The 16,534-nt window shown below is 48.4% G+C and overlaps 1 protein-coding gene across 1 annotated transcript; it reads left to right on the top strand.

Moving 5' to 3' along the window:
- The first annotated feature begins 13,527 nt into the window (after positions 1 to 13,527).
- LOC123146421 (disease resistance protein RGA5-like) lies at positions 13,528 to 15,914 on the top strand. Its single transcript, XM_044566070.1, has 5 exons — positions 13,528 to 13,613; positions 13,979 to 14,525; positions 14,670 to 15,263; positions 15,517 to 15,576; positions 15,663 to 15,914. The coding sequence occupies exons 1-5, from the start codon at positions 13,528 to 13,530 to the stop codon at positions 15,912 to 15,914; spliced, it is 1,539 nt and encodes a 512-aa protein (XP_044422005.1).
- The last annotated feature ends 620 nt before the right edge of the window (positions 15,915 to 16,534 follow it).

Here is a 16,534-nt window from a genome sequence, read left to right as displayed (position 1 = left end):
GCATGTCCGAAGGTTTCCATGCGAAGATGTCCCGGTTCTCACGGATGAACTCGATGAGCGCGCTTTCCTATTTAGGATCCAGATTGACACTGATGCTGAACTGCTTAGATGAGTCGCCTGGAACAAAGTCAATAAGCTTAGTCTCATCGGCCGACTTAAATTTCATTACCGGCTCATTCTCTGTGGTCGGCTTTTTCAAAGACTTCATATCTGCCGGGTCAACATTATCCTTGTAAAACTTTAATTCCTCTGCCGCACAAACAGATTCGGCGTAAGTAGCGTTACCTTCTTCGCACTCCAAAGCTATCTTTCGGCTGCCATGAACCGTAATGGTCCCGTTGTGACCCGGCATCTTGAGCTGCAAGTATACGTAACACGGTCGTGCCATGAACTTGGCGTAAGCGGCCGCCCAAACAGAGCATGGTACGGGCTTCTGATCTTGACCACCTAAAAGTCAATTTTTCCGCCCTGGAGTTGTACTCATCTCCAAAGGCTACCTCCAGTTCGATCTTGCCAACTGGATACGCCGGTTTACCGGGCACCACGCCATGGAAGACAGTATTGGATTGCTTGAGGTTTTTGTCAGTTAATCCCATGCGACGGAAGGTCTCATAATAGAGGATGTTGATGCTACTGCCTCCATCCATGAGCACTTTAGTGAATTTATATCCACCAACCTGAGGAGCCACCACCAAGGCCAGGTGGCCCGGATTATCAACCCGGGGAGGGTGATCCTCCCTGCTCCATACAATAGGCTGCTCAGACCATCGCAAGTAATGTGGAACCGCCGGCTCAACAGCGTTCACAACCCTCTTATGAAGCTTCTGGTCTCGCTTGCACAAACTGGTAGTAAACACATGGTACTGTCCACTACTGAGCTGCTTTGGATGGGTCTGGTACCCCCTGCTGCTGCTGTTGATTACCCTGGCCAGATTGCTGGTTAGAACCACCTTGATTACCTTGAGAATTCTGAAAATTAGAATTTGAGCCGGCGCCCTGGCCATGAAAACCGCCGCCACCTGAGCCGCCGCCCTGTCCATTATTGCCGTCGAACATGCTGGAATTCTTGAAAGCCTTCATGATCGTGCAGTCTTTCCATAGATGAGTGGCCGGCTTCTCCCTAGTGCCATGCTTTGGACAGGGCTCATTCAACAATTGCTCAAGCGTTGGGCCTGACCCGCCAGACCGGGGAGGTGGTCTCCCCTTATGTCGGTGATTGTTACCCTGCGCGTTGGTGTTAGCCACAAACTCCGAACTATCATCAGCCTTACGTTTATTACCTCCCTGATTCGCCGGGTTATGCTGAGGGCCCTTGCCGTTGCCATTCTTCTTTCCCTTCCCTGTCTTTTCATCATCAGACGCGGGATCCTTGGTACTATCAGAGTCGGCGTACTTGACCAGAGCCGCCATCAGCGTACCCATATCATTGCAATCGCGCTTGAGCCGCCCAAGCTTCATCTTCAGGGGCGCAAAACGACAATTTTGCTCCAACATTAAGACCGCAGAGGCGGCATCCATCTTATCAGACGAATGTATTATTTCCTTGACCCGGCGTACCCAATGGGTTGTAGATTCGCCTTCTTGCTGCTTGCAGCTAGTCAAATCCACAATTGACATAGGCTGCTTGCATGTATCTTTGAAGTTTTGGATGAACCGGGCTTTCAGCTCTGCCCATGACCCGATGGAATTAGGTGGCAGTCCCTTCAACCAAGTGTGGGAGTCCCATCCAACATCATGGTGAAGTATTTGCCATCGCCGCGTCACTGACCTCCAGCAACTCCATAGCCATCTCCTAGCTTTCAATCCATGCTCCGGGCTGTTCAGCCGTGTAATTAGGTACCTTCCTAGGTCCTTTGAAATCTTTGGGCAGACGTTCGTTATGGAGAGCTGGCACCAGACAAGGGACACCTCCGGTCCTTGTAGCTACGCCTGCCTCGATAGAAGCCGTCGGGTAAACCGGAAAGGGCTGGTAAGCTGTCAGCTGAGCCGCCTGCTCAGCCTCTTGACGTGCTCTGTCTTGATCTACCGCGTTAAAGGCTCCGTTATGCGCCGGGCCATGCCCACCTGACAAGTCACGGCACCGGGCGTTGCTTGAGCTCTGCTATAACTCGGACTCCGGTTTGGATGAGGGGTTGAATGAATCCTGTCCCGGCTATATGAATATGCCTCCTGTTGCGCCAAAGCCGTCTGAAGAAGTTCTCTGACCCTGCGGGTTTCGACCGCCGTTGGAGAATCGCCCTCGACTGGGAGAGCCGCCAGTCGTGCCGCTGCAGGGATCATATTTTCCAATGGGTTAGAATAATGACCCGGTGGTATTGGTACATATTGAGGTGGGGCAGTATTCACACGGGGAGGCCCCATCACTTGTGGCTGAACCAGCGTTCCAACCCCGGGTGCCGTGATCCGATTCATCTCTGGCGGGTTACTAGGCCCTGCACCGGGCGTGTTAAAGAGGTTTCGAGGATCATAAACTGGAGGGAGCCGAGATTGAGCCTTCTGATGCCTCCTTCTCATGACCTCATTGGATGCATTCTGATCCATTGTGAGCCGGAAAGACTGTGCCTGAATCAGCTGAGTCTGGGCGTCCGGAGCCGCCCGCTCTGCAGCCATCCTGACTCCTTCCGCTGCCAGATCTTCCTTAGCTTGCACTATATCCAGCTTTAGCCGTGCCACTTCTGCATCATGTTGAGCTTGATCCGCTGGGACGACCGTGGTGGTTAACAAAGCAGTCATCTTATCCGTGAGATCCATCAGCACCTGAGCCAGCGAATACACAGGGCTTCCTACCGCAGCGGCGGAGTCTTGAACAGGTTGCGTGCCGGCCATGAAGATTCCAACCCGGCTTGGTGGCTCAAAGGGGTCCGGAATACTGTTGCCATCGGAACAACCCCCGAGTCTGCCGTCTTGAAGTTGATACAACGAGTCCGTCTCACCTGTGGACGATTCACCATCAGAACAGATGGTCGTCTCACCGCCAGATGTAGATCCTTCAGAAAGTCCTCCGTGGATGCATCCCACGAAGGCATGCTTTAAGGCAGGCAGAGTCTGGGCGGGTCTCGCACGCTGAGCCGTCTCGACGAGGTTGGTGCAGATGTCCAGCTCAGGGCCCGGCTCGCCGATCTTGCCAATGAAAACGTGGATTTCGCCAAGGGGACCCGGTACCCGTACTCAATTGAGTCGGCGTCGGGGCCCCAGCATGCGTCGTCGATGTAGAGCTTGCCGCGACGACTCTTGGTCATCCGGCCCACAGCGTATCCCTTGAGCCCTTCGAAGCTTCCCTTCAAGAACTCAAATCCACCGTGCGCTGGCGCCACGGTGGGCGCCAACTGTCGTGGAATTGTCACGGCAGATGTCCTCGTGGAAGGACTTAGTCGTGGAGCCATCGCAACTAGGAAGCTTGAAGGGGTTAAAGCGGGACAAAGGACACGAGGGTTATACTGGTTCGGCCCCTTACGGTGAAGGTAAAAGCCTACTCCAGTTGAGGTGGAATTGCTAGGGTTTCGATGACCAGGGAGCGAATCCGCTATGCCCCGCTATCGATTTGATGTTGCTTACCCTAAGCCGCCGGCGGGTCGTCCCCTTATATACACGGGTTGACGCTCCGCAGCCTATAGAGTCCCGGCCGGCTCATAAACAGTGTCCGGCTCGGTGACTAGTTAATTTTGCCTTACAACACAAGTCATGCCATTACGGCGGTTTATCACTACAGGCCTTAAGTCGCCTACGGGCTTTAGGTCCTTTATTGAACCGCCACCTTCAAGCTTGATATTGGGCTTCATATGATGAATCGCCATAACGTAACCCGGCCCCACCTGGGCGGGTTACGCCAGTAGTTATATCCCCAACAGTTAATATTTAAATTATATAATTTTTAATATAATTCACATGCAAAAATTATACAGTAGTGAATATTCATCAATTTTTAGTAAATGTTTGATTCATCATTTTGTATAATTTAAATATAAGCTGCAAGTTTATAAATGTTAATGCAATCATTAAATGTTTTTATTTAATTAGTATATTACATATTTATTAAACATGTTTATATAATACATGGGTGTATAATGAATGTTTTATTTAATAATTATTTTTATGTATAATATTTATAACACACGATTATTTTAACATTATTTTATAACATACTCTTTATAAAAACCTGTAAAAACTAGTCCGTGCAAAATGGGCCACACTAACAGCAGCCCAGATAAGCCCCACATGCGATCTCCTTCTATTTCATTAAGGTCTGGGAGAAGTCCACTGAATGACATAGAAATATCTAGAGAAGTTTTTGGCATTGTTTGAATTCAAACCAATGGCAAAAGATATAAATAAAAGAAAACAGAAACAGAAAAACAGAATGAGGGAGAGAGAGAGAGAGAGTGCGGCCCAGCCCAGCTGCTCCCCGAGTTGTCTTCCTCCTTGGACAGAAGGACAGGGCCGCGTGGTCGCCGTGTGCTGGCACGCGCCGGCCACCTCCTGCGTGTCTGCTTCCTCCCCAATGTGTCTGGACGACGCCACACACACCCCTTTACATCGACATTAGATGTAGGAAGATTTGTAGTTTAGTGGTTCGACTGCAGTAGGTCTCATGTTCGAGACCAGAAGGCATGTCTCCTCTTTTCTCATAGAGTCGAAAACTGAAATGTCAGAAAAAATCAAGGGTGTTTTCGTAAAAAAAATGCTACACGTGCTCCTCCCTGCCTTCCAGTCGCTGGCAACGGGCCCCCATGCCACGCTAGCGCGCCAAGTCAGCGTTGATTTCGTATCAAACGCGATGAGATCGGGAGGCATGTCTCCCCTTTTCTCACAGAGGCGAAAATTGAAATGTTCTTTGCCAAGTTAACAGGTGCTTTTTGTGAGAGAAAAAAATCAAGGGTGTTTTCGCGAAAAAATGCCACACGTGCTCGCCTTCCCGTCGCTGGCAGCAGGCCACATGCAACGCTGGTATGCCAAGTCCGCATTGATTTCGTATCGAACGCAAATAGCATCATATTTACACGTCCGAGCCAAGTATTTGCACTAGTTCAATATATTGCCCCAAGTTCTATCATCAAATTGACCATTTGCGCCGAGTTCAAGCATCACGGCCCGTGTAATTGACTCTAAAAATCAAAAGAAAATGCGACGAATCACCTCTATAAGCTTTAGGTATGAAGAAAATGCGACGAATGACTCGCGCGCGGCTCGCGACGATCTACCATTAGTTGCAGTGCAGCAGCAAGCCACCAAGAATGGCCACTCCAAAGCAAACTCCCAAGCCAAACGAGGGGTTCGAGTTTGTGCCGCACCCCGAACTGCTAATGGCGGCCCGGCACGGCGACTGGGCGCAGCTAGAGCGTCTCCTTTCCAAAGAAGAGGAAGTCGTCGATGTCGAGCTATCATGTACAACCCCAATCCAGGCAGTCACCCCGGCGCGGGACTCCATCCTCCATGTGGTCGCTTCGAGGGGAGACGGCGACGAGTTCCTGAAGAGCGCGACGGTGATCCATGGCAAGGCTGGCCACCTGCTCGATGCCAGGAACAAAAATGGTGACACGCCCCTCCACTGCGCCGCCCTGGCAGGGTGGGGCAGAATGGTCGCTCATCTCATAGGTCTTGCCAGGAATGGCGACGGCGGCGACGAGAAGGCGAAGGCGATGCTAAGGATGCAGAATGACAAGGGCGAGACGGTGCTACACCAAGCGGTCCGGGCGGGTAGCAGGGACTTGGTCGGCCGGCTGATGTCGGAAGACTCACAGCTGGCTCGTGTTCCACCGGGCGATGGCGCCTCGCCGCTCTATTTGGCCGTCTCGCTGGGCCATGACGATATTGCACGCCAGCTGCAGGAGAAAGACGTGGCGCTGTCCTACTCTGGACCAGGTGGGCGAAATGTGTTGCATGTAGCCGTTCTCAAGGGCGAAGGTGAGCAGGGATCTCATCTTCAAAGTAACATTTCGGCACTATTTTGAAATTACTGTTATTTCTGTAGGTTAAATATTTCTTTGCCTTTCATTCTAAATATCTCAGTGGAACGAGTATCCAGGTATTAAAAATACTAGAAAACCTTTACCCTTTTTTTGTTGGATCATAGTAAAAATTTGTCCATGTGGATATTATGCAAACAAAAATGTTAGAGGCTTGCATAAACCATTTCATTTGCGTAAATGGGTTGAAGCATGCACTCGGTTTTGAGAATTAAAGATTCTAACTCGGTCCTAAGTTCACGGGGGAAATGTGTAAATACTTGTCTCCGCTTGTGTAGCCATAGAAATTTAGTCAAGTATGCATACAATACTTCTCATGACATATAAGTCTTATTTCATTGTTCAAACTGACAACCCAGAAAAACAAAGGGGCCTTACAAACCAGAAGAACAAAGTACTAAAGAAAATAAAGGCGGCGGCAGGGTGTGTGGATTATATGTGTGTGTTTATTACCATATACTCTCGGAAAAAACCTGTCGACCATCTGCAATCTCATATATATTTGACTACATCTATTTTAGTTCTATACCGTTTTTAACACGCCAAGGAATTACAGAAACAACAAAAATGCTATTGAAATGGAACAAGGTCAAGGATCTCATCAAAGAAGCAGAACGATCCACTGGAAGCACGCCCGTTCACGTGGCCGCATCATGGGGGAAGTCTGCGGTGGTTAGATTACTGCTGGACGCTAACCCATCCGCAGCATATCAGCCAGACACCAACGGATCGTTTCCCATACATGTGGCCGCGGCCACAAACAATGTTAAGACTGTCTCCATCTTGCTCCACGGCCGCCAGGACTCCACCGAGCTACGCGATGCCAAGGGCAGGACCTTTCTCCATGTCGCCGTCCAAGCGGAGGGTTGGGACGTGGTCAGGCACGCTTGCAAGAGCCATACATTTTCATCGTCCTTCATGAACATGCAGGACGAAGAAGGCAAGACCGCACTGCATCTAGCTGTTGAGGTCGGGAATCTACAGATCTTCAATCGCCTGTTCACAAACCGACACGTCAAGCTGAATCTCATAAACAACATGGGGCAAACACCACTTGATATTTCATCCATCAAGAAGCCCAGAGGGGTTCATCACCAATATGTATGTATGCTCCTCAATTCTTTCAGTTGCGCTTAACTACCGAGGCATCCACATTAACTCATACAACTTCCGCCAATTTTTCTGTCACTTAAGTTAGGAGACAAGAGAATTAGGATACATCGGCTGCTACGTGATGTCGGTGCCCAGAGTGGTGCTTTCCGACAGGACCACTTCCGCGAAGAACACGTTGGTAGCCTTGATGAGAAGGAACAAGAGAAGAAGATATCCGATTCCTCGCAGACCATGGGCATTGGCTCCGTGCTGATCGCGACGGTAGCGTTCACCGCAGCCTTTGCCTTGCCTGGCGGCTACCGAGAGGATGACCACAAGAATGGCGGCACGCCGATGCTCGCTGGGCACTACGCCTTCGACGTGTTCATCATCGCCACCACGCTCGCGTTCATCAGCGCGATCGCATCCCTCTCATTTCTCATGTACGCAGGGATTAGCATCGTCGACAGACGCACCCGCTTGCGCTCCTTCAACATCTCCCTGGCATTCATGGCAGGCTCATCGAGGAGCCTCGGCGCCGCCTTCACATTCGGGCTTTACTTGGTGCTTTCCCCAGTGGCGCACACCACAGCTGTTGTGTCTTGCGCGATCACGACTCTGATGGCGTTGGTAGACATTGTTTGGTTGATCGTGTTTATGGCCGCAAGTGAGCTGACGGTCATTAAGAGGCTTGGAGTTGGTCAAGCATGGTGGAGACTACCAACTATGCTTCTACTCATATTGCTTTGGCAGTTTTGGCCGTACATCGTGATAGCTGGCGTGGTGACCTATTCCAGAAGTAAGAGAATGCACTGACATGAAATGGAAGGGGTTCAATGTTGCTCGACCTCCACAGGAACTTTCTGGAAATGGAATTGCATCGCTCGAATGGGTGCACCATTTATGTGTAAGTACTTTACATTTTGTGTATATGACAGGAGTGATTAGCAAGTGAACAAATCTCAATAAGAACTTCGAGAAGCAATACAAAGTTAATACTATCTTTTTAGCGGTTTTGCTAGTCATCAGTTGTTTGCAGTTTTTTGTCAATATCAGTCACCTACTCGAAAATTTGTTTCTAAGCACGAGCTCAGCTGCACGCGAAATCTTAGCTGTGCGTTCGCGTGGGGATATGTGTGTCTCCAGTACTTATAGTCGTATCTGTCGGTTGTACTCCTGTCAGTCCTTTTTACTTTGCCTTTTATATTTGTGTCAAGTCAAACAATGTAAAGTTTGACCAAATTTATATTAAAAAATATCAACATCTACAAGACCTTATATATACACTATGAAACTACATTCCATAACGAATTTAAGAATATTGATTTGGCATCGTAAACTATGACATCAGGCCGCGCTAAGCTCAAACTTCATGTCTGGCTGGTAGTCCTTAGTGGTTTGGGTGGTTCCAACACTTTGAGTCGAGCCCAGGGGCTGTATGTGCGTGGTTTACTTCATGGTAAGTTTCTGGACAGTAACTTGTGGAGTTAACTGTGAGTGATTCATACTAGTAGAAAAAGGGTTAAATGGTCAGCTCATTAGTCCCGGTTTGTATTTGAGCCCGCACTAATGTGACCATTAGTGCCGGTTCCAACGGCTATGCATTAGTGCCGGTTCGTATTGAACCTTTAGTACCGGTTCGTGCCACGAACCGGTACTAAAGGGGTGGTGGCAGGCTGGCATCAGGTCGGGGCCCCACGAGCCCCTTTAGTGCCGGTTTGTGACACAAACCGGTACTAAAGGTCTAACCTATAGTACCGGTTTGTGTCACAAACCAGCACTAAAGGAGTCTTAACCTATAGTCCCGGTTGGAGACACAAACCGGCACTATAGGGCAATTTTCAAACTCTACCCCCCCCCCCCCCGGTGTATCGCCATTTCAGTTTTGAAAAAAACAAAAGAAAATGATAAAAACTTCAAAAATTAAAATCCTTCGAGATGTAGTTATGTTACTACATCTACTAGTTAGGAAAATTTAAAAACTTAAATTTGGACATGTTTTGCAAAAATGTGTGATGAAAAAGTAAAACGACCATATCTTTTGCATACGATGTCGAAAAAAACATATAATATATCAAAATGTTCAGCACGAAAATCCGCATCCGGTTTTGACGGCCGTAGGCCTGTTTTGCAAATTTTTAGAATCCTCGAATTCCAAAAGGAAAAAAAATTATGCTCAAATTTCTGTTTTTTTGAATTTTGGTCAAACTGTGGTCAAACTACTTATTCAAGAAATATTAGTGTTACTAAATAATTATTCAAGAATATTAGTGTTACTAAATAATTATTTCAGTTTTTTGAATTTTGGTCAAATCTGGTGAAACTATGGTCAAACTACTTATTCAAGTAATATTAGTGTTGCCTAATAATTATTGTTTTTTAGAATAATAGTTTCAAACTCAAACGGTGAAACGTGTGACCTAATGCTCAAGCTAAACTCCTGAGGGTTAATAGGATTGACAGCTTACTATTGTCAAGAAAATAACAAGTGCAGACTTGGAAACTAGGGGGAATAGAACTCCGAATTTAAGCGTGCTCAGGCTGGAGTAGTGAGAGGATGGGTGACCGGCCGGAAAGTTAGACGATTTGGAATGAGTGATCCACACTTGAGCAGTTAAGAGGGGTGATTAGAGACTAAAAAGTCAAATAATTCAGAAAATTGAAAATGAAAAAAAACTTTTTTTTCCAAAAAAATTCAAAAAAACCTTTAGTGGCGGTTCACCATACCACGGCGCGGGCTCGCGCCACGTGGTGGGCCTTTAGTGGCGGTTCGTGTAGAACCAGGACTAAAGGGGAGGGGACTAAAGGTCCCCACCCTTTAGTGCCGGTTGCAGGACCGGCACTAAAGGCCCTTACGAACCGGTGCTATAGCCCGGTTCTGCACTAGTCTCAGTAAGAGTTGAGGGCTTAGCTTTGGGGTTTAGCAATCTCTTAGGAAGGTAATGAAGCTCAAGAAAAATCAGCCTCATTGGATCAAGGAAAAATGTACTTGTTGTACAAAGTGCCAATTCCAGAACAGAAATGATTTTCTATAGCAAAAATATTACAAAAAGTGATGCAATATTTTTGCTCGGGAAGGTGCCCTAGGGTTCAAAGAATATTTGGAATTTTCTCAGAATTTTAGGAGCAATAAAATTGAGGGTTGCTTTGGAGTATATGTTGCTGATTAGGGTTTTTGAAGAGAAAATCAGAGAAGAAATGATGGTTTGGGAGAGAGAGGAGCCACTTGGGTGAAAATAAAATGTATGCCCAAGGGTTTAAGTCCAACTGAGGTGATTCAAAAACCCAAATTAAATTCAAATGGCAAACAAAATCAGAAAAAGAAAAGAGGGCAAAAACCAGGCTATCACATTTATATTTAAAAAGTAGTGCAATCTTAATGAGAACAATTTTATATATTTTCTAGAATAGTTAAACACATAATAATGCCGCTAAATATATATTATATTGTTCTTTGTTATACACTTATGAAATATATTTTTTGAAGGTCACCGGGGGAGGGCAAAGCCCTCCACCTGAATCTTTTTTCTTTTTCTATTGAATCACACCCTTGGGAGAGGGAAGAGTTTTACACATGAGAGAGAGAGGGGGGTGGCACACGCGCCACACAAACCCCCTAGACTAACTTGCACGCGAGAACACGCGCAGCCACCTATCTACGCACGGCCGGTCGGCCACTTTCAGTCGGCCTTTCCATAGGATCGAATCCTCCCGGCAGCATCCGAGCAAACGGGCCAGGGAAGGCTGAGCACCTCGGAATACCACGGCATTCCTATGTTTCCACAGTTGCCAACAGCATAGAAGAGTGAAGGAGGCCTGGGCAGCTTCACCGGCCACGCCCCGCACGTCGAGATCCTGAAGCGCCCCAACATGGTAGCCCTTCCCGACCACGTCGACCCCCACACTCAGCCAGAACGAACAGGCGAGGGGACAATCGAGGACCAGGTGATCAGCCGTCTCGAGCGCATGCGCACAGATGGGGCACACAGCCTCCTCCGGCGTCACGATGGTCTTCCGGAGCAGGACGTCTCTTGTATGAATCCTCCGTTGAACGAGGAGCCACCCGAAGAACCGGACACGGGACGGCGCAGCGCACCCCCAGATGAAATCGGCGAAAGATGCCCGCGTGCCACCGAAGCGTTCCAGGGCGTAGATGGCCGCCGTGGAGATGCCCCCACGAGCGCCCCGACTCAGCACTGGGCAGTGTTCGTCGTCGCCAGGTGTCTCTCGAACGCAGGGCACTCCAGCCTCGGCGTGTTGCCGCCCTTGATGTACTCGGGGACGGCCTCCAGCGTGCGGCCGGGCACGCCCCACCATCGGCGGCGCCGAGTGTGGCTACACGTGGTATAGGGCTGCTCGTCCCGCCTGTTGAGCCTCCCGGAGGGGACGACGCCGTTGGTGGCCTCGAGCTGCTCGGCGTGGCGACGATGGAAGTACGGCTCCCACAGCGAGCTGTCGGGGTGTACCTCGGCCCTTCTCTTGCCGCCTGCGGCAGAGAGGCACGGATCCGGGCGATCTCCGCACGACGCGCCGCCCCGGTGGGCGGCGGTGGCACCGGGACCCCGGCGGCGCTTATCCTCCATGCCCCGGGCACCCGCATGTCCGGCGGGACTGGGTACTCGGCCTCATAGAGAAGCCGGGCTTCGTCCTCGTGAAGGTGGCGGCGGCCGAAGCCGTTCGCCGCCGCGCCATCGCCTGGGTATCGCTCGGCCATTGGGTGAACTGGAAACGGCGAGAAAAGAGGGAGGAATGGGGGCGTCGGTGGTGGAGAGCGAGGTCTGTGCGTGGCTCACCGGTGCGGGAGGGGGCGACTTATATAGGCGGCGCCCGCGTGGCCGCCGTGTGTACGCGTGGCGGGTGAGGGACACGCGTGGCAGGTGAGGGATGCGCATCGCCCCGCCTTCACTGCGTCGCCCGTGAGGGATCAATGGAGGCTGACCGGCGCGGCAGCTTTGGCATTGATTCCCCCGCGGGAACCGAGGCGATGAGGACGACGAAGCGACGAGAACAGTCGAGTCGCTGCCAAGGAGGGCCCGCCGATTTTCGTGCCAAAAACGATTCGGCCGGCGCCCCCAAGCGCGCCGGGTTCGGCCTTGGGTCCGCCGGCACCAATTTCGGCCCGAGCTGGCGAAAAAAGGGCCTTTGGGGGTGCGACCGGGCCGATTTTTCGGCGCCGGCGGCCAAAAAATCGCCTGGGGGCCTTGTTGGGGGTGCGGCTGGAGACGCTCTTACCAATACATGTCCCGTTGCAGGTCACATGTGTTCACACACTGTAGCAAACAGTAGCTCGAGAAGACTCGGGCACTCGGTTGTCTTCGGGTGTGTTCAGTTGGGGGACCAACTGTCATGGAATGGAATGGTTCCATTCCAGAGGAACGGGTCCGTTCCATTCCCGTGTTTGGTAGGAGCAAAAGAGTAGAACGGCTCGGTTCCGTTCTGGTGTTTGGTTGGAAGCACGTAATGAAAAATGGAACGACCTAAAATTTAAAATTTCGGCAGCATTTCGTTTGTAATTTGATTAAAAGCAACATAACAATAGATATTGACAAGTTTATAACACATGAATGACAGCACAGAACATAATTTTCAACAAGTTGCACATACAACCATATAGTTCACATAAGAAATTCCCAAAAGCATCAAAAACAGCAGCCAATGCAGCTAGTGCAACAAAAACAGCAGCTCCCCTAACCATCTTTTTTCTTGTGTTCATCTTCATGACCATCTACAAGTTACCAATGATGCTTACATCAACATATATATTGCAAACATACACTGGACAACAAATAAACATGAACAGTAGCTGCATATACAGGGGGGTGGGGGGGTTATTCTACCTTCACAGTTCGAGTCCGGCCGTCGAGCACCCGCTGCTTGGAGTCCTTTCGTCGAGCTGCTGCAAAACGATAGAGAAAGAGAGATTATCAGGCATCCGGAAGGGAGGAAACGGCCGGCATGGATGCGAGGAACCGGCCGCCATGGAGAGGAGGACCCAGCCGCGGCCGGGAAGAGGAGGAACGGGCGGCCAGGCATGGGACGAACTGGCGCCGGCCGACTGGGAAGGGAGGGCCGCTGCAGCTCAGATCCATGGAGTGGGGGAGGAGGGGAGAGGAGGGGGAGGCAACCGCCTTAATCAAACTCAGAAAACTACTTGAGAATGGAAGGTACACAACATCCGCCTTAATCAATTTATATCTCATAACATTAGCAATTTGAGCTGAGTAATCATTCCAGCTAAATAACGTATAAGTTGAAAATACCATTGATAATATATAATGCGTAGAAACTAATGCGTCAGTGCTTTATATATAAAGCGGGGCGCGAGCCTTTTTCGTCATATGATGTGTATAACACTATAACTTAATGCGTCAGATGTAATGACACAATGTGGCATTGCATGTTAGATGGATGCCATCTGAGTAGAATTGGCAAACGCATAGATAAATACTATTCCTATTGACTTATTAGCAAGATGGTGCATCTTAACATCATAAGGGCGTTGAGCCCAATGAAGCAACCAGCTACAAACCTGTGTTTGGATTTGGAGAGGCTATTAATGTGCTGATGTACTTTCAGAAAATGGACTAGATTTTACCATGTTGGCCAGCTCTAATATCATTTGGGTTCTTGACCAACTAGCAAACAATCTCACAAGTTCAGTTTAGAGCTGGAATACAAATCTTTGTTCAAGGTACCAAATTCAATATATAAAAACCTATTTATATCCGAGGGATGAAATTTTGTAAGAACTACAGCTTTGATAAAGAGATTAGATCAATAAAATCCATGCATGCATAACAACAATTTGGAACAATTCATACATATTTTATTTCTTGTTGAGGTGGACGCTATGCATTTTTTAAACATATTTTCTAGATAGTTTTACTAGCTAATGCATGACTCTTGTGTTGTAATATGGATAGGTTCTTCATTGTTATTGATGACATATGGGATTCAAAAGTATGGAACATTATCAAATGTGCTTTGCTTGATAACAATCATGGGAGCCGAGTAATCACAACTACTCGTATTCTCAATGTCGCCACAGAGACCGGTGATATTTACAAGCTAAAACCACTTTCTCAACATTTGTCCGAAGAACTATTGTATACAAGACTATTTGGTGGTAAAGATAAATGCCCTTTTGATCAACCGGCTGAAGTATCAAGAATTTTTTTACAGAAATGTGGAGGTGTGCCATTAGCTATAATTACAATAGCTAGTTTGTTGGCTGGTAAACCTATGAAGAACTGGTCTAAAGTATTCAAATCTATTGGTTTTGGATCTGGAGATAATAATACAGATGTAGAGAACACGAGGAAGATATTGTCATTTAGTTATTATGATCTCCCTTGTTATCTAAGGCCTTGTCTCCTACATCTGAGCATATACCCAGAAGACTATTTGATCATGAAAGACAAATTGATATGGCAGTGGGTAGCCGAAGGTTTCGTCAATGAGGAACCAGGGGTAAGTTTATTTGAGACCGGAGAAAGATATTTTAATGAACTCTTAAATAGATGTATGATCCAGCCGGCAGAGTACCAATGCTACACAATAGTTTCTTGTCGTATTCATGATATGGTGCTGGATATGATTTGTTCATTATCAAAGGAGCAAAATTTTGTTGCCATATTGGATAGTAATGAAGAGCACACACCTTCACAATGCAATGCCCGCAGGTTAGCTGTCCAAAAGAGAGTTGTGCCTCTCGCTAACATGAGCATGCCAAAACTGAGGTCGTGTGATCCCAGTGCGATGCCATCACTTTCAAACTTCCAGGTGTTACGTGTTCTAGCCATGGAAAAGTGTAGTTTTGAGAGAGACCGTCCTTACCATCTTGAGCATCTTGGGAGGTTATCTCAGTTGAGATACCTGAGTCTAGAGAGCGCATGTATTAGAAAGCTCCCAGAAGAAATAGGAGATCTGAAGTTTCTGCAGACACTGGATTTGAGGGACACTTATATAAAAGAGTTACCACAGAGTATTGGTTTGCTAAGGAAACTCAAGTGTCTGCGTGCTGACACGGATGGTGTTGGTATAACAGTGCCGAATTGGATAGGGAACCTGACATCCTTGGAAGTGCGAGCCTTGAAGGATGCCAGCGCTGATTTTGACTTTATTGGTAGCCTGGAGAACCTCCCTTCGCTTCAGAGAGTGCATGCTAGCATCCGCCGCGATAATGCATATGTTTGTGATATTGACAAGGTGAGCGCAGCGGTGAGGCAAGCAATCGGGACCCATCCAAACCGTCCCACCCTTAATCTCCGAGCAGTGTTTGGTCCACGTCTGGTACGTATTACTAGCTACATGCTCTTTTGTCTACTTGGCATGTGCTTTTTTTCTTCAATTTCCTGATAGCTACCAGTGTTGGCTTTTTTAGACTCTGAAACATATGGAACAAGAGGTACTGCCAGCTTCCTTTTCGGATCATACTACCGCTGTTCATACCTCTGCTCAGGTAATAGACGATGACAAAGAGGATGAAGAAAAATTGGACTCCGAGCAGAAAGAACAAGAGGTACCTACTTATCTAGCTGCTCGGTTTCCTTTTCAATTTCTGTAATATTGTACCTCTTCATTCAAATTTCCTTATTTATTTTGCAGCCCCACTCCCATGATGATGACAACCATCCCGGCCCCCACCTAACAGAGAGCAACGTTGACGCTGCTGGTACATCTCCTCCGGTACCTGAGCGGCGACGGACGTGGAGGCGGTGGGCGTGCTTCGCTTGCCTTGACTCGGGCAGCAGCAGTTCCGCCGCTGCACCTGCCACAGCAGGTTCAGACCAGTGTGGAGCTTCAGGACATGGGATTGATCAGGCAGCAAAGGATGATAGTGAGGCTGCCCAGCCCTGAATGATAACGTTGCTGTGCTGAATGATTGGTTAAACTGCCTGAGGGTGGACCCTCGGGCACTCGGCTCGGAGCGGCGAGACGAAGTACGATGAGGGGCGGCGCCGCCGGAGAGGGACGACCGCCGCTCGCCGCGTGGGTGTTGTTTGCCGTCTGATGCCATCTGCGATCTGATGGCCCGCGTCACTTCCTACGTTTGGGTGCCACCAAAGAGAACGTCAAATGCAGAGGTGGCAGTGGAATACGAAGATCGGCTATTGTTTCAAAAAAAATAAACCTGTTCAAGTTTTCCTATGTCAAATTTTTGAAAATCTTCCTTTGCCAACGTTGCATGCTGCCATGCTGCCTTGTCGGCCTATTCTTTTTAACGTGTGTTGGTATTGACTGTGTGCATCTTGTCTATGCAGAGGCCGGGCGTGTGATCATTGTGTGTGCATCCTTTTGATGCCCCATTTTAAGCTAATAAAATCCACCTTTTATATATCGAAAAGAAAGTTGAAGAGACTAGCTAGCTAGTACACAAGCAGTAAAGACCCGGCACCGATATAACTTCATCACTGGAGGAGAACTAGCTAAAGACGAAAATGAGGTTGCCATAAAAGTCATCAACCTAGAGACTAGAG

The sequence above is a fragment of the Triticum aestivum genome, chromosome 6D, assembly GCF_018294505.1.
Source record: "Triticum aestivum cultivar Chinese Spring chromosome 6D, IWGSC CS RefSeq v2.1, whole genome shotgun sequence".
Lineage (NCBI taxonomy): Eukaryota > Viridiplantae > Streptophyta > Magnoliopsida > Poales > Poaceae > Triticum > Triticum aestivum.
Note: the sequence above shows the minus strand (reverse complement) of the source record. Positions and strands in the feature narration are given on the sequence as shown.

What these genes read in the sequence shown, in the direction of transcription:
- LOC123146421 (XM_044566070.1), top strand. Translation starts at nt 13,528, where the DNA reads ATGGTGCATCTTAACATCATAAGGGCGTTGAGCCCAATGAAGCAACCA. An exon ending in GATTTGGAGAGGCTATTAAT is followed by an intron (nt 13,614 to 13,978) that starts GTGCTGATGTAC and finishes TAATATGGATAG; the next exon opens with GTTCTTCATTGTTATTGATG. An exon ending in CCGAGCAGAAAGAACAAGAG is followed by an intron (nt 15,577 to 15,662) that starts GTACCTACTTAT and finishes TTTATTTTGCAG; the next exon opens with CCCCACTCCCATGATGATGA.